The 25,641-nt window shown below is 45.9% G+C and overlaps 1 protein-coding gene and 1 pseudogene across 1 annotated transcript; one reads left to right on the top strand and one right to left on the bottom strand.

The window, feature by feature from the left end:
- Window positions 1-1,671: 1,671 nt before the first annotated feature.
- On the bottom strand, window positions 1,672-20,160 carry LOC120403975 (NACHT, LRR and PYD domains-containing protein 3-like). Its single transcript, XM_039535996.1, has 4 exons — window positions 20,087-20,160; window positions 10,021-10,191; window positions 4,571-4,741; window positions 1,672-2,503 (listed from the first exon to the last, which is right to left on the bottom strand). The coding sequence occupies exons 1-4, from the start codon at window positions 20,158-20,160 to the stop codon at window positions 2,404-2,406; spliced, it is 516 nt and encodes a 171-aa protein (XP_039391930.1). The 3' UTR covers window positions 1,672-2,403.
- LOC120405024 overlaps window positions 19,430-25,641 on the top strand; it is a 53,249-nt pseudogene continuing 47,037 nt past the window's right edge.

The following is a 25,641-nucleotide window of genomic DNA, read 5'->3' as shown; positions in this document are numbered from 1 at the left end:
TATTCTGCCAGCCACTATTTCGGAAAGCAGAAAGGAATGGCCTAACAGGCCTTTGGTAAAAATTGCATCAGCCAGAATCTTGTGTCTAAAGCTAATTTCAAGGCAGTAATAGACCTTTGGGGTCACCACTTTGTTGTAGGTTTAAAATTAGCATTTTAAAATTAATAAAAGAATGCAATAATGGTTTTCTCCTGCATTGTAATTTAATGTTCCTGTTCAAATGTTCTGTGTAAATCAATCCTGTTTTGTGTGTAAATAAAAAATGTGTATGTAAAAAAATAACTGTCAAGGCCATTATCAAACCAAATGTTCTAAAACAAACCCCCAAAACAACATAAAGATACCAAAAAATTGCAACATGCCCCTATTAAAATGTCAAAAAAGGACAAATTAACAACTCTTAAAAAATAAGGCAGGTACCTATCAACCGGGACAAAATAACTAATCAAAACCAGCATGGGGTAACTCCCCAAAAAACTAATAAAAAACAAAATAAAAAATAAAAAAAAATTAAAAATTAAAAAAACAAGCCCTTGTCAAACAGCAATTAATTACAGCATAATGGTGAAAAACTCATTGGTCTCAATAAAACAAAAATCTCTATATAAACAGGGTTCTTTGCCATAACATTTTGGGTTCATCCTGCCAAGACTTCCCCAGAGCATCGTGTCGTGACCTACAGAACCTGGGTCCTCCCTACTTGTAATCAACCTAGCTGGCCACTAGACTGAGACAGCCTCTTAACTGGTAACTGTAACACTGACTAGCGGGACAGTGTGTCTATGTGTGTAATTAAATGCATATGCTAATTGTTGTATCTCCAATATCCGCGGCGTATTGCCTTTTCCCCTAAAAAAAAAATCCCGTGTGCTTCTTCTAAGCATAACATTTGTTGCTGGAGAATTGCAAAAGGGGGAGGACATGCACCGTGATTGTTGAAAATACTGCTAAAGGGTATATCATACGTATAAAGTGATCAATCATTCAGTTGTGCACACCCCCGGTCATAGAGATATTGGGCAATAGGGAGAAGATTAGAGTCCTCAGTGCTCCTACCCGTCTGTCGGAAAAATATATATAAATTTATATATATAAATTACATAGGTGAATATACCCTCGATCATAGCAGGATCAAGCCTAAAAGGTAGGGGGGTTAGTGTTTCCCCCTCCTGCTCTGTCAGTCAGCATTTTTTTAGTGTGTACAGACTTTTTGTGTTTTATAAGTCCCAGCACAAGCATGGGCATTATGTTAAATGTCTTGTTTTTCCCTTTTTTCTATTTTTGCCTTGGTTTTATTAACTGGGAGATGTCCCAGCCCTTTTTATTCTCTAATCTGATGGTGTGAGAGCCTGGGTTTGTACATACATGCAGCATGTGCGTACGAGCGCCAGTAGAATCTACACCAGGAAGGCGCCTTAAAGAAAGTTCCCCGGATAGAAGTAGCCCTAAAACAGTCTCAAAGACATTCGCTGAAGTATGTTCTGTCTGTGTGTGTTTGAGGCCTGAGAAACAAAGCTGTCAGCTGTAAATTGCTAAATAAGAGATGTCAAACTGCTGCTTAGCAGTGTGTGTTTTTTCAAAGCCTACACTGTAATAGCTCTGGGTGAGGGGAGGAAAGTGTTCACCAGCACACATTGAAATGTCAGGAGAAAGCTTTGTAATTGGCTCTGAGCTTGTGGTTTGGACATTAAATAATAAACTCCTTACAGTATTAAGAGAGTGACCCAGCACCAAGTTATAGATTTGGTTGATTGGGTAAAATTCTTTAGCTGGGATTCATAATCCAAACAGTCACCTTCTTAGATCCTTTTTAGGATTAATACAACAAATAATCAGTTCTTATTAATCTGATGAGGTAACTAATTTGGTGACATAGTTTTGATTTAACACTGAGACTAATTTAATTGGGGTTTGATTTTGTTTGGATAGTTGCATTGCTCTGCGCTTCATTTAGTTTTGTAGTACGATTAGTAGCTTCACTTTGGTGATACAGTTTGTTGGTGTAATAGTTTTAATACAATTTATAAAACTGAAACCAAACAACATTTCTTTCAATAAGCAACAGGGGTCTACAACCTTGAGGATGTGGGCAGATATCAGTGGGTGAACCTAAAAAGCCTAACCAGCTCCACATAATAAGCCTTTGGTTCTCACAGACCTGACAGTCTCTTCCAGTCCTGCGCCTGTGGAGGCTGAATGTGTATATTCAACAAGCTCACAAAACGGGAGCGTATTTTCCCCACAGTGTGAGGTTCTCACTCTTAACACCAGCAGGAGAATATGCATCCAGAGTCCTTGGTGATGCCAGAGATGCCTTAAAAGAGGCAGGTCCTGTCCCTAGCTGCTGTCCCAGCTAGCAGGCCGACAGCCAGGCCAGAGCAGTGTCGGTGCAATGGCTCCTGCTCACCAATTCTTCCATATATGTATGACCATATCAGGTTTCCTCTTTCTCACAGCATCTAGCTCTCTCTGTGTGTCTTCATTTACATTGACACTGCTCAAGCTGTGGGGAAAAACAAGTCAAGAAAAAGTGTTAGACATAATGCCTGAGAACACAGTCCCTTTGAAGCAGAGTTAGCCGCACACCATTGGTTTCAGTGAAATCATCTCTGGAATGGACACAAAAGACTATTGCAATGAATGTTCAGACATAACTATTTGGGCCCATCTTCTTTCCCCATCCCACACATTTCTGGTCCACCCCGGCAGTCACCATCTGCACTGGATTCCCTCTGGAGTCTGACCAGGCCCGTCCTTGCCTGCTGAAGAGGCTGCTGTTGAGTGACGTGTGGAACTCTCGGCCCACTTAGAGGGAGGGAGATGCCAGCATGTGACATTTATAGCAAGTGAGAAAACTGACTTCAGCAAACTTATTTGTTTCTGAATTGTTATTAATCTATAAAGTTATTGTTCTAAATCTAAATCGTTTTGAAACCTGTCATCATGTGTTTTGGTTGTAACATCCCAGAACCAAAGGCGGTGTGGGGGATGCTTAGGACTGTGTAGAAATCTGGACGTTGTTTAAATGTATTTGCTATCTCAATGCTCCACAGAACTTATTTCCATTTTTTAATTCCCATCAGTCTTTTATCTTCCTTTATTTCTGGTCCTTTTAGTTCTCTCTCTTTTATAGATTTGCCTTTTCCCCTTCAGGCCAGTGGTATAGAAATTTCAAAACATTCTCTTGTAGCTGTCCGGCTGTGCTGGATTTAAATGCTGCTTAAGCTGAAACTCTGGTAGCTTTTATGAACTAAGATGATCTTAAAAACAGTTTAAAACTGCCTGACATTGTTCTGGAGGAAAAGGCAGATGTCAGTTGCCTAAGGTGCCGGCTGGACCTTCCAATCCTACCAATATCTGTATGAGCTACTGAATAGACAGACAACCAAGATGAGGAGGAGAAGAGTGAAGAAACAGGGTTGCCATCATAGATAGAAAAAGAAATTAAACAAAAACAATTAGGTGTCAACGTTGTATCCTTTCCTCTTTTCCTTTTTCTTTTTCTTTGTTTGGCTTTGTCCCAGAATTATTTGTTGAAATGGTGGTAAATTATCATTTGCATGGAGGGCTATTTTAATTCAATTGTGAAACACCCCCGACTCGTATTCTCAGTCCTGCTTACTGAGTACTGAGATATTCCGATTTTATAGGGACAGTCCCGATTTTTAGCTCTTTTTCTTATATAGGTTCCAATTACCCCCCACCCCGTCCCAATTTTTCACACTTGCTGTCTGATCACCCTAATTCTAACACAAAACTACGCTGCCTTTGAAGTGCTCAGCCACTTTATTATCCCATGTTTAAGTTAGTCAAGTTGCATGAATAATACATTTTTCAGATTGGTGGCTGAACTGAAGAAAAAAAAAGAAAAGGTTCATTTTGAATCAAAACCTCAAATTTTCAGGGTTTTTGTTGTTGTTGTTGTTGTTAAAAGAAATCAAACAAACAATTTTTTTGGTGCCAAATGAAAATTTATTTGATCTGAAAAAAATTCGGGTCTTTTTGTGGTTTTCTTTAGTTTCTTTTTAAGTGTTTTTTCCCCTCAAAAAACAAATTAATCAAATTAACTACATTTCTAAACAAAACATTGTTTCAAAGTGACAAGACAAATCTTTTGTTTAAAAAAACCCACCTTTTTATTCTGCCAAAATTATTCATCAGATGCAACATCCATTTGCAAATATTTTCATCCTGAAAGTGCATTTTTCTGCAAATTTACTATTTGAGCAAAAAATGTCACCCAGCTCTACTGTTATCACAGCAGTGGATCTTTCTTCCTTTCTCTGCAGGAGGAGACTAGGTGCCAGTTCTTGGGTGCATGGACAATAACATTGTGACCCCAGGAGAAAGAGCTTAAATCACATCACTATGTGCCAGATTTTCCAAAGAACTCAGCACCCACAACTGGGGCTGGATGTTCAAGGGGACTGAAGTCCCATTTACCCAGGGTGCTGCTGGCTTTTCTGAAAATCTGACCATAGAAGTCACAAGCTACTGCATGCTGAGCACTTTCGAAAGCCTGGCCCCATGTGAAAGGAACACTCGTGAAAGGAGCCCACTTGTAACTTACCCCAGTTTCTGCAGTTTGCAGTTTGGGTGTTTCAGTCCTTCACACAACTGTTTCACACCTGAGTTGTCCATTGTTTTCTCTCCCAGGATCAGCTCTGTCAGCGTCTGGTTGGTGCTGAGAGCAGAGGCGAGATCCTCACAACAAGCAGCTGTGAAATGGCAACCACTCAGTCTGCAGGAGCCAGAGAGATACAAAGATTTGTGATTGCTTATTTTTGCCCCATTCGCTGACATCAGCAGTCTTCATTCTAGGCATGCACAGTAAACCACAGTGCTCTGAGAGGAGCCTTTGGGATTAGTCATCAATTCCAAGGCCAGAAGGGCCCACTGTGATCATCTGGTCTGACCTGCAGTACAGGACGTCCCCCAAACAATTCCTGTTTGAACTAGAGCAGAGCTTGTCGACAAAAATATTCCATCTTGATTTTAAAATTGCCAGTGACAGAGAATCCACCACAACCCTTGGTAAATTGTCCCATTGGTTAGCTGCCCTCACTGAACCTTATTTCCAGTCTGAATTTGTCTAGCTTCAACTTCCAGCCATTGATCCTGTTATACTTTCCTCTGCTAGACTGAAGAGCCCATTATCGAATATTTGTTCCCACGTAGGTACTTGTACACTGTGATCATGTAACCTCTTAGCCTTCTCTTCTGAACAAGCGCATATAGAACACATAGTAACTGACACAATACCTGCACATGGTAAATTATTCCCTCCAGGGCTTATAGTGTTTAAGAGAAGAGGGTGTGTTTCTATGGGGATCCCACAGGGATCGATTGGCCCTATGCTTCATAACATTTTTATCAATGACCTGGCAGACAACATAGTATCACTGATAAAGTTTGCAGATAACACAAAAATTGCAAAAGGGGAAATAATGTAGAGCACAAGTTACTGCTACAGAGCGATCTGTGTTGCTTGGGAAATTGGGTGCAAGCGAACAATATGTACATTTTAATACAGACCAATAGAAATGTGTGCATCTAGAAACAAATAATTTAGGCCACACTTACAGGATGGGAACCCTATCTTGGGAAGCAGTGACTCTGAAAAAGACTTGAGGGGGTACGGTGGATAATCAGCTAAGCATGAGCTCCCAGTGTGTTGCTGTGGCCAAAAGGGCTAATGGCAGGGGTGGCTCTAGCCATTTTGTCGCCCCAAGCACGGCGGCACGCTGCGGGGGGCGCTCTGCCGGTCGCCGGTCGTGGACCTCCGCAGAGGGTCCGCTGGTCTGGACCTCCCGCAGGCGTGCCTGCGGATGCTCCACCGGAGCTGCGAGACCAGCAGACCCTCCGCAGGCATGCCTGCAGGAGGTCCACTGGAGCAGCCTGCTGCCCTCCCGGCGACCGGCAGAGCCCCCCCCGCGGCATGCCGCCCCAAGCACACGCTTGGCATGCTAGCCTGGAGCCGCCCCTGGCTAATGGATGTATAAAGAGAAGAATCTCGAGTAGGAGTTGAGGTTATTTTACCTCTGTATTTGGCACTGGTGTGATGATGGCTACTGAAATATTGTGTCTAGTTCTGGTGCCCACAGTCCAAGAAGGATGGTGATAAATTGGAGAAGGTCCTGAGAAGAGCCATGAGAATAATACAAGGATGGGAAAACCTGCCTTATAGTGACAGACTTCGATCTACTTAGCTTAGGGACAGGCAGATTGAGGTGTGTGATACAGGAGGGCCTGGGAGCAGGGGTAGAGTGGTAGCCTCAGGCTAATTAAGGTGTGGTTCCCTGTAGACTAGGGAGGGTTGCTACAGGTTAATTGTAGCACCTGTAGTCAATTAAGGCCCCATCAGGAACCTAATGAAACCCCCTGCTTCAGGCAGTCAGGGAAGAGGAGGAAGGAGAGAGGACTAGAGCTTGGAGGTGTGTTGTGAGATTTGAGAGATCAGAGAACCAAAGTAAGGGAGACTCCCTCCTCCAACATCTAAGGACTGAGGATAACCCCACCCAAGGGGGAAGAGGGTAAGAAACCCGCAGAGGTTGAGAGGGACTCAGAGTGAGGAGAAAACCCAGACCCCTTTCCTGCTTCCCTCCTCTACCACCTTCCTGGGTCACTAGTGGGGCCCTTGGCACCCAAGAGCAGGGGCAAGGGGTAGTGTCTTAGCCCCTCCCAAGAAAAGCGCAGGACCCACCATACAAACATTGACCATCTTATTACAGGTGCTATTTCTAATGGGTGGGATGGTCCTAACAATACACTGTAATGACCTGCTGGTTCCCTACTGGTTCCCTGCTAGAATGGTAGGAAGAGAAAGGACTAAACCAGTGTTCCCCAAAGTGGTGCCTGTGGGTGCCATGGCACCCGACAGGGCATTTATGTGTGTCCGCCTAGTGCCCAGCAGAGGACCTGCCAGGGACAGAGAACTCAGGCTGCAGGCACGGTGTTCTCGGTCCCCGGCAGGTGCGGGGCCCACCTACTGCCCAGCAGAGAAGAGAATCTGGGGCCCTGCGCCTGCTGGGCACAGAGTACTCCAGGGCTGCAGGCACCGGTGTTCTCTGTCCTTGTGGCTTTTCTCCGGCATGTCTCTGGATTCATATATTATGTAATATTAAATATGTTTTTTGGTATTATTTAATGTACAAATACAAAATAAGCCTTGAAAAATTGTTGGCGCCCGCCACGCTCTTCTGAAAACATGAATATGCTACTGGTCACAAAAGGTTGGGGACACTGGGCTAGGTTATTCTGGTAGAGGAAGAACCTAGATTAGCATCTCACCAGTAGGGGGAGCTGTGTTAAGCAGAATGACGAGGAAAGAGAAGTGACATCCTTTGGACAGAAGGGATCAGGCTGGGAGAGCGAGAGGGCCAGTGTGTGGGGGGGTGAGCAGCAGGCTGCAGGTAGCAAGGACAGAAAGCCTGGCAGTGGTATCCTGAGAGCCAGGGCAAGGAGGCAGGTGGGAAGGGGCGAGCTGATCAGAGAAGCAGGCTGTGGCTGGAGGGCTGGGAGCAGCAGCACCAGGACATGTGGGGGTGGAGCAGCCTGCAAGCAGGAGGCGAGAGGCAATTGCTAAGGCTTAGTGACACAGGAGGACAATGCACAGGGATGCTGAGGAGACCAGAGATGACAGGGCTGAGCTCTGGCCAGTGGGGTTGCAGACCAGCCTTGAATTAGCTGCCATGAGAAGGATGTGCCAGAAAGGGCACTGGGTGCCAGCCCACAGCCCGTTCTCTGTGACATACTTGCTGACTGGGCTGTGTTATCAGTAGCTGGGGTGACAATGCAGATTTGGCCATGCACTGCTACAGGCTGGGGAGCGACTGGCTAAGCAGCAGTTCTGCAGAAAAAGATCTGGGGATTACAGTGGATGAGAAGCTGGATATGAGTCAGCAGTGTGCCCTTGTTGCCAAGAAGGCCAATGATATATTGGGCTGCATTTTAGTAGGAGCATTGCAAGCAGATCAAGGGAAGTGATTATTCCCCTCTCTTCAGCACTGGTGAGGCCACATCTGGAGTATTGCATCGAGTTTTGGATCCCCCACTACAGAAGGGATGTGGACAAATTGGAGAGAGTCCAGAGGAGGGCAACAAAAATGATTAGGAGGCTGGGGCACATGACTTATGAGGAGAGGCTGAGGGAACTGGCTTATTTAGTCTGCAGAAGAGAAGCGTGAGGGGGGATTTGATAGCAGCCTTCAAGTACCTGAAGGGAGGTTCCAAAGAAGATGGAGCTGGACTATTCTCAGTGGCGGCAGATAACAGAACAAGGAGCAGTGGTCTCAAGTTGCAGTGGGGGAGGTCTAAGTTGGATATTAAGAAAAATATTTCAGTAGGAGAGTGGGGAAGCACTGGAATGGGTTACCGAGGGCGGTGGTGGAATCTCCATCCTTAGAGGTTTTTAAGGCCTGGCTTGAAAAAGCCCTGGCTGGAATGATTTAGTTGGGGATTGGTCCTGCTTTGAGCAGGGGGTTAGACTAGATCAGTGGTCCCCAACGTGGTGCCTGCAGGCGCCATGGCGCCCGCCCAGGCATTTATATGCGCCCGCTTAGTGCCCAGCAGGGGACCTGCCGGGACAGAGAACTCAGGCTGCGGGTGCAGTGTTCTCTGTTCCCGGCAGGTGCGGGGCCTGCCTAGTTCCCAGCAGGGGAGAGAAGCCGCGGCCCTACGCCTGCCAGGGACAGAGAACTCTGGAGCTGTAGGCGCTGGTGTTCTCGGTCCCCGGCAGGTGCGAGGCCCACCTCAGGCCCCGCAGAGAAGAGAATCTGGGTCTCAGCGCCTGCGGGGGACAGAGTACTCCAGGGCTGCAGGCATCGGTGTTCTCTGTCCTTGTGGCTTTTCTCCGGCTTCTCTCTGGATTCATATATTATGTATTATTAAATATGTTTTTTGTATTATTTAATGTACAAATACAAAATAAGCCTTGAAAAATTGTTGGCGCCTGCCACGCTCTTCTGAAAACATGAATGTGCTACTGGTCACAAAATGGTTGGGGACCACTGGACTAGATGACCTCCTGAGGTCCCTTCCAATCCTAATCTTCTATGATTCTGTTAAATGATGGGTAATGATCAGAGGGGAGTCTCAGCCCCTTTGTGGGAAACACATTAATATTTATTCACATTTACTGTTTACAGCCCTTTTGGGAGAAAAGAGCCATGTTCAATTTCCTTTTCTTTCCAGCTCTTTTGGGAGAGCAGGAGTGACAGCTCCAGTTCAGGGCAGTGTGCACACATGTGGGGTTGTTACTGCCTTAGTGAGTAAAATCATTGTTTTCTAATGTCAAAATATGCTGCATCTGTGGTTTGCTAAAAGCCACCAGATTCTGTCCTCGGCTGCACCAAGTTCACATCTGGCACTGCTGAGAGACTTCGAGGAGAAGATATTGGCTGTAACCCACCTTCCTACTGCACTGATCCTGGGCCAGGTGGGGGCCAAAACAGCCTCTGGTATAACTAAGAGGAATCTCAGGGCTGCTCTAAGTTACTCCAGCTGCTGTGCCAGGCTAGGATCCAGTAAAGCATCATTGCGCTCCACCCTGCCCCTCCTAACCTCTCTGCCCTTCGTATGCTGAGGCAGGAGGGATGCTGTGGAAGGGTGCCAAAAATGTGGTTAGACCTGCTTTGCACCACCTAAGGATTACCCTGTATTGAGGGACCTTTGGCTGCCCCTTTAGGACAATTACCCAGCTACTTTGCCTGCTGAACAGGGCCCAGGGACTGAGCCCACTGCAGTACTCAGAACTCCTGCATCTTGGTGGGAGTTAGAGCAGCTGATCATTGTAGCCCCTTCTAGCCCTATGTTCTGCAGTTCTCTCATTATTCAGTTGTTTAACTAGCAAAATGTGACCAATGAAGATATCAGTGAGTCTCTGTTCTTTGCCTTGGGAGCAGAGTGGGGCTGGTCCATGGCTGGGTTCTATGCAGGTTATTGTGACCCTGATAAACAGAGTGTAACTCACCAACCACAGTGTTAACAGGCACAGACTAAAGGGAACCATCTGGTACTTACTGCAGTGTCTGTAATTTGCAGTTTGGATGTTTTAATCCTTCACACAGCAGCTGCACTCCTGAATCTCCTAGGTTGTTCCACCTTACGCCGAGCTCTGTCAGGGTCTGGCTGGTGCTGAGAACAGAGGACAGATCCCCACAACAAGCAAATGTGAGATCACAATACCCCAGTCTGTAGGATATGAAGATATACAGAGAGCAAAATGATGACTTGTTTATGCCTCTTCCTCTGCATTTCCCTTCTTGATACCTGTGTGTAACTCTAAAGCAGGGGTAGGCAACCTATGGCACGTGTGCGAAGGCGGCATGTGAGCTGATTTTCAGCGGCACTCACACTGCCCAGGTCCTGGCCACTAGTCTGTGGGGCTCTGCATTTTCTTTAATTTTAAATGAAGCTTCTTAAACGTTTTAAAAAACTTATTTACTTTACATACAACAATAGTTTAGTTATATATTATAGACTTATAGAAAGAGACCTTCTTAAAACATTAAAAGGTATTACTGGCACGTGAAACCTTAAATTAGAGTGAATAAATGAAGACTTGGCACACCACTTCTGAAAGGTTGCCGACCCCTGTTCTAAAGTGATTCTTAATTTGGAAGCAATAGAGAAATCATTTCACTTTGATTCAGATTACAAAAAGACCCCTACATGAGGCTTTAGACCAGGGGTGGGCAAACTACAGCCCGCAGGCCATTTTAAGCCAGCCCTCAAGCTCCTACTGGGGAGTGGGGTCTGGGACTTGCCCTGCTCTGGTGCTCTGGTGCTGCAGCCGGGGAACAGGGTTGGGGCTGTTCCACACGGCTCCCGGAAGCAGCCACGTGGCCCCGCTCTGGCACTCCAGCTGGGGAGCGGGGTTGGGGGCCACTCCATGTGGCTCCTGGAAGCAGCGGCATAGCCCCGCTCCGGCTCCTATGCACTCCAATGTCCTCCTCCGGTGCTCCAATGTGAGCTGCAATGGCGGTGCCTGCAGATGGGGCAACGTGTAGACAGGGCCGGCTCTACAGTTTTCGCTGCCCCAAGCAGCGCGCCAAATTGCCGCCCTGGGCGGCGGGGGCAGTCCATGTGCCCTTAGGGCGGCAGGCGCGTTTCTGCGGAGTCGGCAATTTGGTGGCAGCGTCTATGTTTAGCTGAAGCTGCCCCGGACAGCTAAACATAGACGCGGCCGCCGAATTGCCGCCGCCGCGGAAATGCACCTGCCGCCCTAAGGGCACACAGACTGCCCCCCCCACCCATGGCAGCAATTCGGCACGCTGCTTGGGGGCAAAACAAGGGGGGCTGCCGCCCCTTGCAGAATGCCGCCCCAAGCACCAGCTTGGAATGCTGGTGTCTGGAGCCGGCCCTGCGTGTAGAGCTGCCTGGTTGCGCCTCTGTGTAGGAGCTGGAGAAGGGACATGCTGCTGCTTCTGGGAGCCATTTGAGGTAAGTGCCACCTGGAGCCTGCACCCTGAGCTTCTCCTCGCACCCCTGAGCTCCCCACACCCCAACCCCTGCCCCAGCCCTGATCCCCCTCCTGCCCTCTGAATCCCTCCATTCCAGCCCAGAGAACTCTCCTGCATGCTAAACCCCTCATCCCCCGCCCCACTCCAGAACCTGCACCCCCAGCCTGCACCCCTTCCCGCACCCCAATCCCCTGCCACAGCCCTGAGTCCCCTCCCGCCCTCCAAACCCCTCAATCCCAGCCCAGAGCACTCTTCTATACCCCAAACTCTGCATCCCCCAGCACCACCCCAGAGGCCGCAACCTCAGCCGGAGCCCTCACTCCCCTGCACCCTACTCCCCACTGCAGCTCACAGTCCCCTCCCGCACCCTGAATGCCTCATTTCTGGCCCCACCCCAGAACCCGCTCCCCCAACCACAGCCCTCACCCCTTCCCACACCCCAACCCCAATTTTGTGAGCATTCATGGCCCACCATACAATGTCTATTCCCAGATGTGGCCCTCAGGCCAAAAAGTTTGCCCACCCCTGCTCTAGACCTCTAACACACAATTAGAGCTACAACCAAAACCCCAGTAGCATTAAATTAATTATTCTAATAGGAACTTATCCATTCAGCTACAGAAAACACCTTCTCAACCCTCTTTAAAACCCCAATCAAACAGAGGCTCATTGCAGCATGCCCAGAAGGTCCCTAAATGTGGGGTATTTTGGACTGCGGGAAAGTCCCAGAGCCCTCACAGAGGCCAACCATCCCTTCTCTTTTATAACAAAGGGGGAATCAGCTCAGGTGCCCGTGCTGACTGCAGTTGGGGCAGACACAATCCCTCAGGTAGGCCAGTCCCAGGTCATTTAGGGCTTTATCGATCAGAACCAGCCTCTTAAATTCCACCCAGAGACCAATGGGCAACCAGTGCAGATCCTGGAGCCATGTGCTCCCAGCAGGATGCTATGCTCAGTAAGTGACCTAGCACTGTCCCCCAAGGTATTTTGGAGGTATGAAAAGAGGAGCCTGCAATGGGAGGAGAGATTCTAAGATTGGGTTGAGCAGGGGGAGAAAAAAACCCAAAGGTGTATGTGGGAATCTGAGGGGATAAACCCTAATTTGGGGAGGGTAGAGAAAAGAGGGCATCCAAGTTGAAGCAGAAGAGAAGAGCCCCACAAGATTTAAAGGCTAAAAGAGAGATAGAGACAGAAGACACCTGAGAAGGTGAGGAGAAAGAGACCCCAAAGTGTGGGGAGGGCATGTGAGGGAATGAACCTCACTTGGTATTAAAAGGAGACCCCTCTGCCTTAAAAATATTGTTACTCTGCTCAATGGGGAGGTGTGAAGGGACCCTCAGGGTGCAACCTGAGAAGGGTAGTGAAGGGAGTAAGGAAAGACACCACCCCACACTCCCACACCCTGATACCTTTGATGGAAGAGATAAGGCTAAGGTGGGGTAAGAAAATACCCACCATGGTGCAGAGGAAGGCAGACCTCCAAAGAAGAGCACTGAAAGTGGGGAAAAACTGTAAAGGAAATAGGGGAATCCCCTAGAAAGTAATATGGGGGACAGAAGAGAATTAATAAGGATACAGGGAGCAAGACAGAAAGAATTAATGAAGCATGGAGGGAGTCTCTAGGGAGCAGCAGAAGGAAAACAGTGAAGATGGTGTGGGGGAGAATGGCAGGAAAAAGAAAATGACTAAATTTGAGGGTAAACACACTCAAAAGACTGAAGGAAAAAAGAGAGTGACGAAAAGAGAAGAAAATATCTGAGCAAAGAGAGAAACAACAGAACAAATGACAAAATTATAAAAGGGGGACTGTAATGCCAAAACATTGCACTAAGATACACACTCACTGTATGCTGCCAAATGTTCAAAAATCACGAGTCAGGTTGCAAAGAGTCTTAAACTGAGCATAGTTATGTGATTGTCTTAAAAATAATGAGATTTAAAAAAAAAAACCAATACACTGAATTCCTTTTATTTGGCTTCTGTTTTTTCAGACTTTAGGGTTCATGTTCTCAGGCTCTCTGCAACTACAAAAGTAGGAACTAAGCTTTCATTTTCTTTTTAAATGGAGAGTATTACTTAGGCCTGGTCTACACTAGGAGTTTATGTCGAATTTAGCAGCGTTAATTCGACTTAACCGTGCACCCGTCCACACCAGGAAGCTAATTAGTTCGACCTAGAGGGCTCTTTAGTTCGAATTCTGTACTCCTCCCCGACGAGGGGAGTAGCGCTACATTCGACATGGCTATGTCAAATTAGGCTATGTGTGGACAGAAATCGGCCTTAGTAGCTCCGGGAGCTATCCCACAGTGCACCACTCTGTTGACGCTCTGGACAGCAGTCCGAGCTTGGATGTTCTGACCAGCCACACAGGAAATGCCCAGGGAAAATTTGACACGCTCTGGCGCCTTGTGGATGTTCTGCAGGACTGCAGGCAGGAGGACAGAGCCCCCCTGCAGTGTATCTGCAACCGCCCTCCCCCGCCACAAAGTCCCAAACCCCCCTCACCCAAAGTAACAAGAAGGAGGGGCGACAGGGGCCATGAAAACTGTCACTGCACCCCTGCAGAGTGCACAAATACAAGAAGGCTCTCATTCCCTAAATGTTGAGAAGTCCTTCCCTTCCTGGCTCACCGAAGCCCCAATCCCAGTTTCATCCCCTAACTGTGTAGTTGATTATTAAAAGTAGTTTGCTGTTAATTACTATTTCCGTCAAGTTTTTCTACAGAAGACTGTCTGTGAAGGGCGGGGGAGGGGGGTTGTTAATTGCATAGGACAGTCACCTTTACCAGGGTACAGACACGGGGGCAGGATCAACAGCAGGTCACACACACAGTGCAGTCAGTAGGCACCCTGGTCGGTCTGGGAGGTGTTTTCCATGTTCTGTCTGGGTGGGGGGTACGTGACTTTGTGGCATAGGAGGGCGGTTACAGAACTTATGCATGGGTCCTTGTCCCGGACCACAGAGCCACGCAGCAGGGGAATCTGTAACCGTCCTCCCCTGCCACAAGGTCACATAGCCCCCGCACACAGAGTCCCGAAAAGGAGGGATGGCAGGCTCCGTTGAAACAACCAGTCCGGCACTGCAGACCGCTCTAGGAGCAGGAGCCTATCATTCCTCGAGTGTAGAAGCGGTGTTAACATCACTGCACACCCTACCCACCACAGTCTGCGTCCCTGTTTCAACCCTTTAACGCGAATTCATTAATAAAGAAAACGTTGTTAATTAACAATGTTCCATTAACTTTATTTTTAAACGTGTGTTGGAAGGCGGGAAACGTGGTGAATGGGGTATGTAACCGCAGAAGAAAGTCAACAGTAACTGAAGCAGGGGCAGGTTCCGCTTCGCTGTAAAGAAACTGAACAGTCACAGGTTACCCTGCTCCCTGAGGAACCTAGCTTTCAAAGCCTCCTGGATGCACAGCGCTTCCCGCTGGGCTCTTCTAATTGCACGGCTGTCTGGCTGAGCATAATCAGCAGCCAGGCGATTTGCCTCAACCTCCCATCCCGCCATAAAGGTCTCCCCCTTCCTCTCACAGAGATTGTGGAGCACACAGCAAGCTGCAATAACAATGGGGATATTGGTTTCGCTGAGATCCGAGCGAGTCAGTAAGCTCCTCCATCTCCCCTTGAGACATCCGAAAGCACGTTGAATGATGACTGTTACCCAAGACCACCCTCGACACATTTTTCCCCCCAGCATGCATTGTGGGGAAATCCCAGAATTCAAATGGGCAGTGGGGACTGCGGGAACTGTGGGATAGCTTCCCACAGTGCACCGCTTCCAATGTCGACGCTTGCCCCGTTAGTGTGAACTCACAAAGTCGAATTAGTGTCCTTAGTGTGGACATACAAATTCGACTTTGTAAGGTCGATTCCACAAATTCGAATTAAGTTAAATCGAACTAATCTGGTAGTGTAGACATACCCTTAGTTACATGACTCTGGGCACTAGGACTTTCAGAAAAACATCAAATATCAAGAGATTTGTGATAAAACCACAAGATGGCAACATTGTCATGTATTACAACATGATTCTCTGGTGTAACAGGGGTCTCAGAGGCCTGGCTGAGATTGGCAGAGGGCATGAGAGTCTTTACTGAGATCAGAGGCAAGAATAACCTGATTTTTCTTCCTAACAAAATGATGTGTAAAATGAAGGGTTTTCAGTCCGGATTTAACTTTAAATCTGAATGCAAAGTTAATCCTGGAGCTGCTTGTGCCCTTCCCCATCAACTCAAGTTGATGCTGGGTTTTAGAATATAGCTGGGTACGCATCTATTGGCAAATAATTGTATCTATTTAGGGTCTTGTGGTTTTGATGCACTTCTATATTAACATGTAATTTGAGACACTAGAAAGTTTTCTTAGTGCAGAACTCCAGAAGAACACCATGAATGCTCTTATTATTCTAATTGCATAGAATTTTGCCTTTAAAATGTCTGAAGACTTTCAGATATACTAGGAATGGCACCTGACATTTCAAAAATGTTTAGGAGATGGCCACCCTTCACCCTCCTCCTCCAGACAACCCTACCTGGATTTTGTTTTGCCTCTTCACAGCTTTCAGATGTTTGTTTGGATCCGGCCTGGTCAAGACAGAGCTTTTTGAATTTTTCTGACACACTTCAACAAATCACGTGTATCGTGGTCAGAAAATTCATAAGTAGCACTGGCCCTAATTTTTAAATGCTGATTGTTAAGTTTGTTATTGTTTAAAAACCATAAACATAGAAAAGAGAGGTTGTGTCCAATCCAAAAAGCACATTTCTGAGACCAAAAAACACAAGAGAATGAGCAAAGCTCTCTTCAGGAGAAAGGAGGCTCTTGTAATTAAAGTCCTGCCTCTACCACAGACTCCCCCATGTGACTTTGGGCAAGTCACTCTATCTTTATGGGTCTCAATTTTCCATCTGAAAAAATAATTATATTTCCTTGCCCCATCCTTTGTCTTTCTGGTCTCTTATTGCAGGGTGATGCTATAGTTAAGGTTTAGACCAGGTTTCTGTTTAACAATCAACTCTTCTAAAATCCACAGGGTTAGTCAGATTACCTTGAAAGTTAGTGAGCCTCATGAGTGCCTGCGATTCTGTACGTGTTCCAAACTTTTAGATATTTGACCAGTTGTTCCCAAGATACAATCTCAGGGGAAAAAACTGTTTTTCTTAAAGGTGGCAGATTTCAGCAGCCTTTTTCTGCTCACCAGGTATGTCTGCACTGCAGTTAAATAGACTGTGCAGATCAGGGAGCCTCTGCTAAATTCCTGCTCCCTGAAAAAGGAGTTTGCATTACTCTTAGACTGTGGCTTCAGGGATATGGCGTCTCCAGCATCGCAGTGACCAGAATCCAGAGAGAGAGAGAGAGATCTTACCCAGCACAGGTTACCGAGAGCCATCCGAGATCCCAAGGGATTCTAATGAACCGGATGGAGTCAGGAGAAGAGCCTGCCCTATCAAGGCATGAATTAAAAGGTGACTTTTGTTTTAGTCAGCCACCACCACAGTGCTGCAACACTCCATCTCAGGATACGCGACCTCAGCAGCACCATCCACCTTGGGAAGGTGCCAGGTGGGAGATGGGGTTAGAGGAGTTTGTGAGCATTAGGATGCAGGAAAATGGGTTAATAATGTTTCTTAATTATTAGATAATCTTAAACCCTTCCTGCCCCGATCCTATTTTCCTGTGACCAATACAGTTCACCTTTCTGTTATAGTGTTATTTTTGGTGTGTCATTCATTTGCTGAGGTTTATTTTATTTACTCTATTCTCCCCTGTATACTAGGCTTTATGCTTCTTTCCTGTTTGAAGTATTATCATGGCTTTATCAAAGGATAGTCACCCTGTGCACTGGGCATAGTGCAGAGTCTCTTTGAGTGGCAACACCAGGAGCCAAAATAGAAAAAGAACCCAGAACCTGACCCATGCAAGGAGTGGAGAAAAAATACCCCAAATATTTGCGATAGCAAGTGCCTAGGAGAGAAAATGGAGGAGGGGCTACATATTATTATAATAAAAACAAGTTTTAAAACCCAGTGACATGTTTAAAAAAAACCTGAAGAAAGTTAAAAGAAAAATAATCTAGTTAAAAGTTGTTTTGTTAAATTTGTCAGGGATCAAAGTGGAGTCTTTGGTGACCATTTAAAGTAAAAGTCACTGTAGTTACAGTCTAAAGTAAAAGAAGAAAAGGCCTTTCATGCTGGTTTCTATGTTTTTTGAAAGTGAATACTGCACTCACAGGGATTGAGTCCTCATTTAAGAGTCAGATCCAAAGTGTTTTGAAAGTAAAGAACTCAGTGATCAAAGTCATTCAATAGCATAGCTGAGCAAAAGTCAGATTTCCCATCTAACAAGGAAATTACAAATATTTCAACATTTGTTTTCATCCCAAAGCGTGACAAAAAGGTGAGGCATCTGTACCTAAAGTTCAGAGTGGGAAGGAACCTTGACAGGGAGTCTGAGGAGTCTGCGTGGGTTGGAGTTGTGAGCAGAGACTAATGGATGCAGTAGGGGACCAACCACCAGAGAGAGTGGCCATAGCACCTACATCGCTAGCCTCAACATAGGAGTGTCTCTAGGGCAGCGGTTATTATGTTCACTTTATGTGCAGGGCTGATACAAGCAAATCCAGCCCCCTGTAAAGCTGTGTATTTAGGGACCCGTATATGGGCCATCCCTTGGCAGTAGTACTAAGCTGACATACCAGCTGAGATCTGACCCCAGGCAGAAACCCCTCTCTCTGCTTCCATCCTAAGAGGAGCAGGACCAATGGATTCTGGTTCCCATAGTTCTTATTTCTCTGCTGAAATGAACAGCAAACTTCTTGTTTCCACTTCTCAGTTGGGACAAGGGCTGCTGGCAGCTGCAGACAAAAACAAAAGTACAAGAAATTCTTAAAATGAGGTAACAAAGCCCCAAATGGTGGCAGGTGGTGGGGTGCGAGCCAGCATGGAAGCTTAGAGTTGCTGCTTATTTGATCTCAGAGAGAATTGCCCCAGAAAGACGGCAGAGATTAAGAATCTCACAGGGACGTATCAGAAATGTGTCCTCACTTCCTCTGTTTAACAAGCAGCTATTTCCTTCTGAGTAACTGTATGAGTGACTTGTAAAACTTTCCAAGCTCACTTTTGAAGCTTATGATTATTGTGGTCCATGGAGATCCAATTTTGCTGACTTCATTTTTGTCCAAAGTTCTGTTCTCATGATTTTTTTAATATTAAAGATAGGGATTCTTCCCCTCACCCATGAATAGGATGTGTTAGGGTTCCCTCCCCACACTGAACTCGGGAACAGATGTGGGGACCTGCAAGAAAGACCCCCTAAATTTATATTCTACAGTTTAGGTTAAAAACTTCCCCAAGGCACAAATTCCTTTCGTTGTCCTTGGATGGTATTACTGCCACCACCAAGTGATTTATACAAACATTTAGGGAGGGGCCACTTGGAGCCCTATCCCCCCAAAATATCCTGCCAAGTCCCTTCACCCCCTTTCCTGGGGAAGCTTGAGAATAATATACCAACCAATAGGTTAACAAAGTGAGCACAGACCAAATCCCTGTTTTTTAGGACACTGAAAATCAATCAGGTTTGTAAAAGAAGAATTTTATTTAAAAAAAAAGTAAAAGAATCACACCTGCAAAATCAGGATGGAAGATAACTTTACAGGGTAAATAAAAAGATTTAAAACATAGAGAATTTCCCTCTAACTTTGTTACGAAACAGGAATAAAATTACCTCTTAGCATAGGGAAAATTTACAAGCTAAAACAAAAGATAATCGAATGGATATTCTTGCAATTACTTACCTTTTTTTTGAATTTTAGATGTATTATTTTAGGGTTTTTTAGGAGCTGGGTTATCTGCTTGGTCTCTTTCTTTGTCCCAAGAGAGAACAACACAAAGAGAGCACAAACAAAACCTTCCCTCCCCGCCCCTAGATTTGAAAGTATTTTTCCCCATTGTTTTTTTTGGTTAGGTGCCAGCTAGGTTAATGGAACTGATTAACCCCTTACAGGTAAGTGATTCTGTACCTCTGGCCAGGAGGGATTTTATGTTACTGCATACATAAAGGTGGTTACCTTTACCTTTATATTTATGACAGGATAAGCTGATATCACTGCTATTTATGTATCAAGATGATACAAAGTCCAATCCCCATTCTGTCTGTTGCATGCTATTTAGGTGTGGCTTGTCCTGGTTAAAGCTGCTGCACTGCTTTGATAAAGCTGCTACAATATTTTCTCCCAACATGGAGTGTGTGGGAAGGGAGAAGTGGTGAACATGATTATGGAGTTCATGACCTCACTATTCAGAGAAACAAGTTGCTGAAGCCAAAGGAATAAAAGGAATAAAAACCAAAACAATATAGATACATGGACTAAGAAGGCTTTAAATCGTACTTGCTGTGGTATGAGGGTTCGTAGAGAAATTCAGAAAGTGCTGAAGTTCAGTTTTAGCTAGTGATGTTTTAGTTTCTTTGTATTGAACAATAAACTTCGAGCAAACAGTTTCCTGTTTCCTCTTCCTCTTCCTAGGGTTGTTTTGGATGTCTCTGTTTGAACACAAAGAAGATGGAGAGAAACAGATCAAACAAGAGCCATCAGATGATGTTGGTGAGAGCGTTCTGACCAACAGTAAGTCGATCACTTTCTGCATTTTCTCTTGGGATGAGCCAACTTTAATCTGAACTAGTTGTAGTTTGTACATGTGGGTGGTGAGACCTGTCAGAATAGGGCCTGTGGGTAAGTTTACACAGCAAGTGAGAGGTGTAATTCCCAGTGCAGGAAGACATGTGCATGGGCTGTGTTTGTGCTCCCGCCCCAAAGAAGCAGCATGGGCGGTGGCTTGAGCTTGCCACCCGGGTATGTATCCAGGGGGTCAGGCAGGATTTGACATGGGCATCTAACCTGTGTTGCCCCCACCACACTGCTATTTTTAGGCCCTAGCTCAAGTAGAGCTGAAGCTCACATCTATCTGTCTGTCCAAACTGGGACCGACACCCCACAGTTGCTGTGTAGATGCACTGTATGTCAGAAATTACCACTGCTCCACCTCGCCTTGCTCTGATATCCAAAGTACCCAGGAGGCTCCTCACAAGCTAATGCTGGATCTCAGGACGCAGGGCCTGATATTCCAGGACTGTATTTTCTGGGTTTATATTTTTGAAATGTTAATTAAATTAGGGTGTCCCACCTCTATTTTCAAACCCAGTTGGATGATAAATACTATTACCATAGCTCCTATCTTCCTATTACTCATCTGGCTTTACAAACATTGTCTAAGCTGCACAACAACCCTGTGAGTTAGATCAGTAGGATTATCTCCATTTTACAGATGTGGAAACAGGCACAAAGAATCATTTGTGAGAGAGAAACACTGAGGAGTTATGAGCCCCAGTGATCTTCTCCCACCACTAGATTACTTCTTTCCTCTACATGGGAATAATTATTGTTATACCCAATTAATGATTAACATGAAGACTTTACATTGCATTTTAGCTTCTATCTTGATGCCCAGTGATGGGAAACCAAAGCAGCAAAGTCAGTGACCTGCTCTTACGAGCTCTCGACAACCTTTCTCAGGAAGACTTGAAAAGATTTAAAGACAAACTATCACATTCTGACTTTGAGGGGAAAGGTAACATCCCCCGAGGTCGGCTGGAGAATGCCGACAGGATAGATATGAAGAACCTCCTGATGGAATTCTATAGTGGAGACGCTGCAGTAGATGTAACCATAGAGGTTTTCACTCAGATCAACCTCCGAGATTCTGCTGCAAAACTCAGAGAGGAAAGAGAGAAAGGTAAGAGACATAAAGTTACTGTAAAACCTGGGAGTCTCCCCCAGGGCAGCAGTGGCAGGAGCAGAAGGAGAAACAGGCTGATGGCAGGAATGACAAATTTCAAATCCCAGCAGGAAGCCAGGGGGACTCAGAGCAGAGATGCCCACAGTGGCCCAGATTCTCTCACCTACTCCACTCCCTTTTCACCACTCAGCTGGCACAAAAGGAGAAGAGACAGCCTGTAACACTCCCTCTGAGGAAATCCCCAATGTGGGGGAGTCCCCAGTGGGTGTAGAGCCAACAGAGCGGTGCAGAGGGAGTGCCATGGGCAGAGAGAGGTGCAGAGAAGGAGTTACTGGGATGCATCCCTAGCTGGGGGATCATTCCTTGGTGACCATTAGCAGCTAGTGCAAGTAAGACCAGCCCCCAGGCTGCTCTAACCTGTGCCAGAGCTGGGACAGAGAACTGAGGATCTGTAACTGGTAACTGGTCACAGCAGAGTATGTTATCCCCAAACAGCTGGTGGACAACATGAGACATTCCTGGGGTTCCAGGCAGGATCTTTATTATCTCCAAGGCTATCTTTTAATGCAAGAAACAAATTCAGTGCAGTACAAACAGCCAAGGAACCAGCAAAGCTGCAGAGCTGCAGTTCCAGAGGCTCCAGGCTGCTTTGCAGTGTCCCACAAGAGTGTAAGAGCCAGTGCCAGTGGGGAGCCAGTCTGTAGTGGAGCAGTGTTAGATTCCATGTGCTCAGTGATGGAGCTAAACTCAACCCTGTTACAGTCATTCCTGTTCCACTTCCCTGCATCCTACGGTGCCAGTGGAGCCCAGCTGGGCTGGTTCTGCCTGGGGTCCCTGGGATGGAAGCTCTGGGGCTGGCAGTGGGGCTCTCCCTAGAGGCCTTTGGAATTCACTGCCCTGGGCAGTCCCCCAGGGGGAGAGTTTAGAAGCCTCCAGAGCGCAATGCAGGGGGCAGTTACTTGGTTTAGACTGAGCTCCGTCAGGCTGGGACAGTCATGTTATGTGTGTGCACAGGGCCTAGTACAATGGGCCCCCGATTGGGGCTCTAGATCCTACCAAAACTCAGTAATAAAATAATAATTATTGAGGGGTGGGGAAAGGGTTCTTTGTTCCCCTAAATTAGTCACAGATGCTTGGCAAAAGGAGTGGCAATATTAAGCAAACTAGTCTGGTTACCTGTGCGGCTTTTAATCCAGTCAGCATCCTACATTCTATCAATAACTGAACCTAGTGAAAAGCTAGGGGGTGTTGGGGGGGAGGCCCCAAGTGGTAGTTATCCCAAATGAACAAATTCCCTCGGGCTGCCCTCAGTGTCTGTTTTAGATCCCTACATTTTAAAGGCTCTCCTGGGCCACCTAGCCCATCCCTGACCGAGGGCAGAATTCTCCTTTGCATGGACCCTTTAGTTGTTTCACCTAATCTGTGTTGGAACATGAGTGTTTGTGAGGGATTCCCTCTCCCCACAAACGCTCCTGAATTGACTGTTTGTCCCAGTGCCAGTTGTTCTGTGTTTCTCTGACCACGTGGCCGGCTCATCATGTAAAGTGCAGACTAGTCATCAGTGGAACCAGGCAGGGGGAGGTCCGAGAAACAGTATTCCCCAAACTGAACTTCATACACTGATGGCTGGTAGCAGTGCTCTCCTTGGTGATTACTTCATTAACAGAGGATGCAATTGGATTATCAGTCACTTGTTGCCTCCATACAGAACAGAAATGCACTTGCATTGAACTACACTCTACATTCTTTCACTGTTATTTAAATGTAATTTCCCTTTCAGAGTTTCACCAGAGTCAAAACCCATCAGAGTTGTCGGCAAAAGGTATGTGATGGCTACCCAGGAAGTGCCTTTCCAGGTGACACCATTAGCACAGGGTTCCCTGGCAATTCTCCAGAAAAGGGAACACCGTGAAACTGCAGTAACGCTACCAAAGGCAGCACTGTAAAGATGTTGATGGTGACTGTGGCAATGGCCCTGCAGGTGAGGATCATTCCCTAGGTTTTAATGTGCAGCAGCCAACGTCAATCCCCAGGAAATGCCTTTGTGGTGGTGGTGCCGCTGAGGTCCAATCCTGTTTCCTTTCACAAAGGGGAGAGACGAATAGCAAAGAGAAAATGCTGCTGGTCTCTGATGCTGACGTTCCCGTGCAGCTTCCCTGCTGTTGAGTTACCGGTGCAGCAGGTGTGTTGATCTGCCACCCTGAGACCCAGCAAACTTTTACCAATGTCAGACTAAGGCGTGACTTTTATCTGACTCTGTGGTCAGGCCAACAGCAGTGCTGGGACAGATGGAGTCGTCTTGGCCAGCTGAGCCAGACTTTCCTTAGATAGAAAAAGAAAAAAGAAACATGGCGGGGAAGGCAAATGACATGGTGTGTGTGGGGGGAGGGCATGCGGGGTGACATCAGAAGCCTCAGGCTCACATCCTGGGTAGTGTCCAGGATTTCGCCATTTGGTTCCCTCAGGCTGGTCAGAAAGTCTTTCAGAATCAAGATGATGAAGGCCCAACATTGTCATAGAATAACAGAAATGTAGAACTGGAAGGGACCTTGAGTGGTTATCTTGTCCACTCCCCTGCACTGAGCCAAGACCAAGTAAACCTACCCCGTCCCTGATCGGTGTTTGTCTTCATAAAACCCTCCAATGATAGAGACTCCACCACCTTCCTGGGAAGCCTATTCCAGAGCTCACCTATAAGAATAGTTAGAAAGTTTTCCCTAATATCTAACCTAAATCTCCCTTGCTGTAGATTACGCCCATTACTTCTTGTCCTACCTTCAGTGGACATGGAGAACAATTGATCACCATCCTCTTTATAACAGTCCTTAACATATTTTAACACTGTTATCAGGCCCTCTTCATCATCTTTTCTCAGGACTAAGCATATCCAGGTTTTTTAACCTTTCCTCATAGGTCAGATTTTCTAAACTTTTTATCCTTTTTGTTGGTCCTCTGGGCACTCGCCAGTGTTTCCACATCTGTCTTAAAGCATGGCACCCAGAATTGGACACAGGACTCCTGCTGAGGCCTCACCAGTGCTGAGTAGAGCAGGACAATTGCCTCCTGTGTCTTACATATGACAATCCTGTTAATACACCCCAGAATATTAGCCTTTTTCACAACAGCATCACATGGTTGACTCATGTTCAATTTGTGATACACTATAACCCCTAGATCTTTTCAGCAATACGACTGCCTAGCTAGTTATTCCGCATTTTGTATTTGTGCATTTGATTTTTCCTTCGTAAGTGTAGTACTTTGCACTTCTCTTTATTGAAGTTCATGTTGTTGATTTCTTACAAGTTTTCCAATTTATAAAGGTCCTTTTGAATTCTAAACCTGTCCTACAAAGTGCTTGTAACCCCTCCCAGCTTGGTGTCATCCACAAATTGTATAAGTATATTCTCCACTCATCAAAGTTATTAATGAAAATACTGAAATAGTACTAGACCGAGATCCATCGTTGAGACCCCATTAGAATGCCCTGCCATTTTGACAGCAATCTATTGATAACTGCTCTTTGAATACTTTTTTTTTTCAATCTACTGTGCACTCACCTTATAGTAATTCAATTGACCACATTTCCCTAGTTTGCTTATAAGAATGTCTTGTGGGACTGTGTCTCAAGCCTTATTAAAATCAAGACAAGTGATATTTATGGCTCCCTCAATCCTGTAGGCTAATAATCCTGTTAAAGAAGGAAATTAGGTTGGTTTGGCATGATTTGTTCTTGAAAAATTCACATTGGCTATTACTTTTTACCCTATTATGCTCTAAGTGCTGACATATTGAGTGTTTAATAATTTGTTCCAGTATCTTTCCATCTTAGGCTGCTTGGTCTTTAATTCCCTAGGTTGTCTTTGTTCCATCATAAAAAAGATATTTGCCCTTCTCCAGCCCACTGGGACCTCATCCATCCTCTATGAGTTCTCAGAGAGAGTGATTCAGAGATGGCCTCATCTAGTTCCTTAAGTATCGTAAGTTGAATTTTCAGGCCCTGCTGACATGAGTGCATCTAACTCATCTAAGTAGTCTTTACCCTGCTCTCTCCCTATTCTGACTTTTGAGTTTTCCCTTTTGTTATTAATAAGAATTGTCTTAGCATCTGGTCACAATTAACATATTTAGTGAACACTGAAGCAAAATAGGCATTAAACACCTCAGCCTTCTAGGTATCATCCATTATTAGATCTCCTTCCCTGCTAAGCAGTGGACCTGTGCTTTTCTTTGTCCTTCTCTTGCTCCTGTTGTATTTATAGAGCCTTTTATTGTTTTCTATGTCCTTCACTAGGTGTAACTCATTTTGTCCCTTAGCCTTTCTGATTTTGTCCCTACATCTCTGTGCAATCCTTTTGTTCTCATCCTAAGCAATTTGTCTGTCTT

This window comes from Mauremys reevesii, linkage group 4 (assembly GCF_016161935.1).
Source record: "Mauremys reevesii isolate NIE-2019 linkage group 4, ASM1616193v1, whole genome shotgun sequence".
Lineage (NCBI taxonomy): Eukaryota > Metazoa > Chordata > Testudines > Geoemydidae > Mauremys > Mauremys reevesii.
The sequence above is the reverse complement of the archived record's forward strand: the minus strand, read 5'-3'. Positions and strand labels throughout refer to the sequence as shown.

What these genes read in the sequence shown, in the direction of transcription:
- LOC120403975 (XM_039535996.1), bottom strand. Translation starts at nt 20,160, where the DNA reads ATGTACAAACTACAACTAGTTCAGATTAAAGTTGGCTCATCCCAAGAG. An exon ending in CAGAAAGTGATCGACTTACT is followed by an intron (nt 10,192 to 20,086) that starts GTTGGTCAGAAC and finishes CATATCCTACAG; the next exon opens with ACTGGGGTATTGTGATCTCA. An exon ending in TGCAAACTGCAGAAACTGGG is followed by an intron (nt 2,504 to 4,570) that starts GTAAGTTACAAG and finishes TTTTCCCCACAG; the next exon opens with CTTGAGCAGTGTCAATGTAA.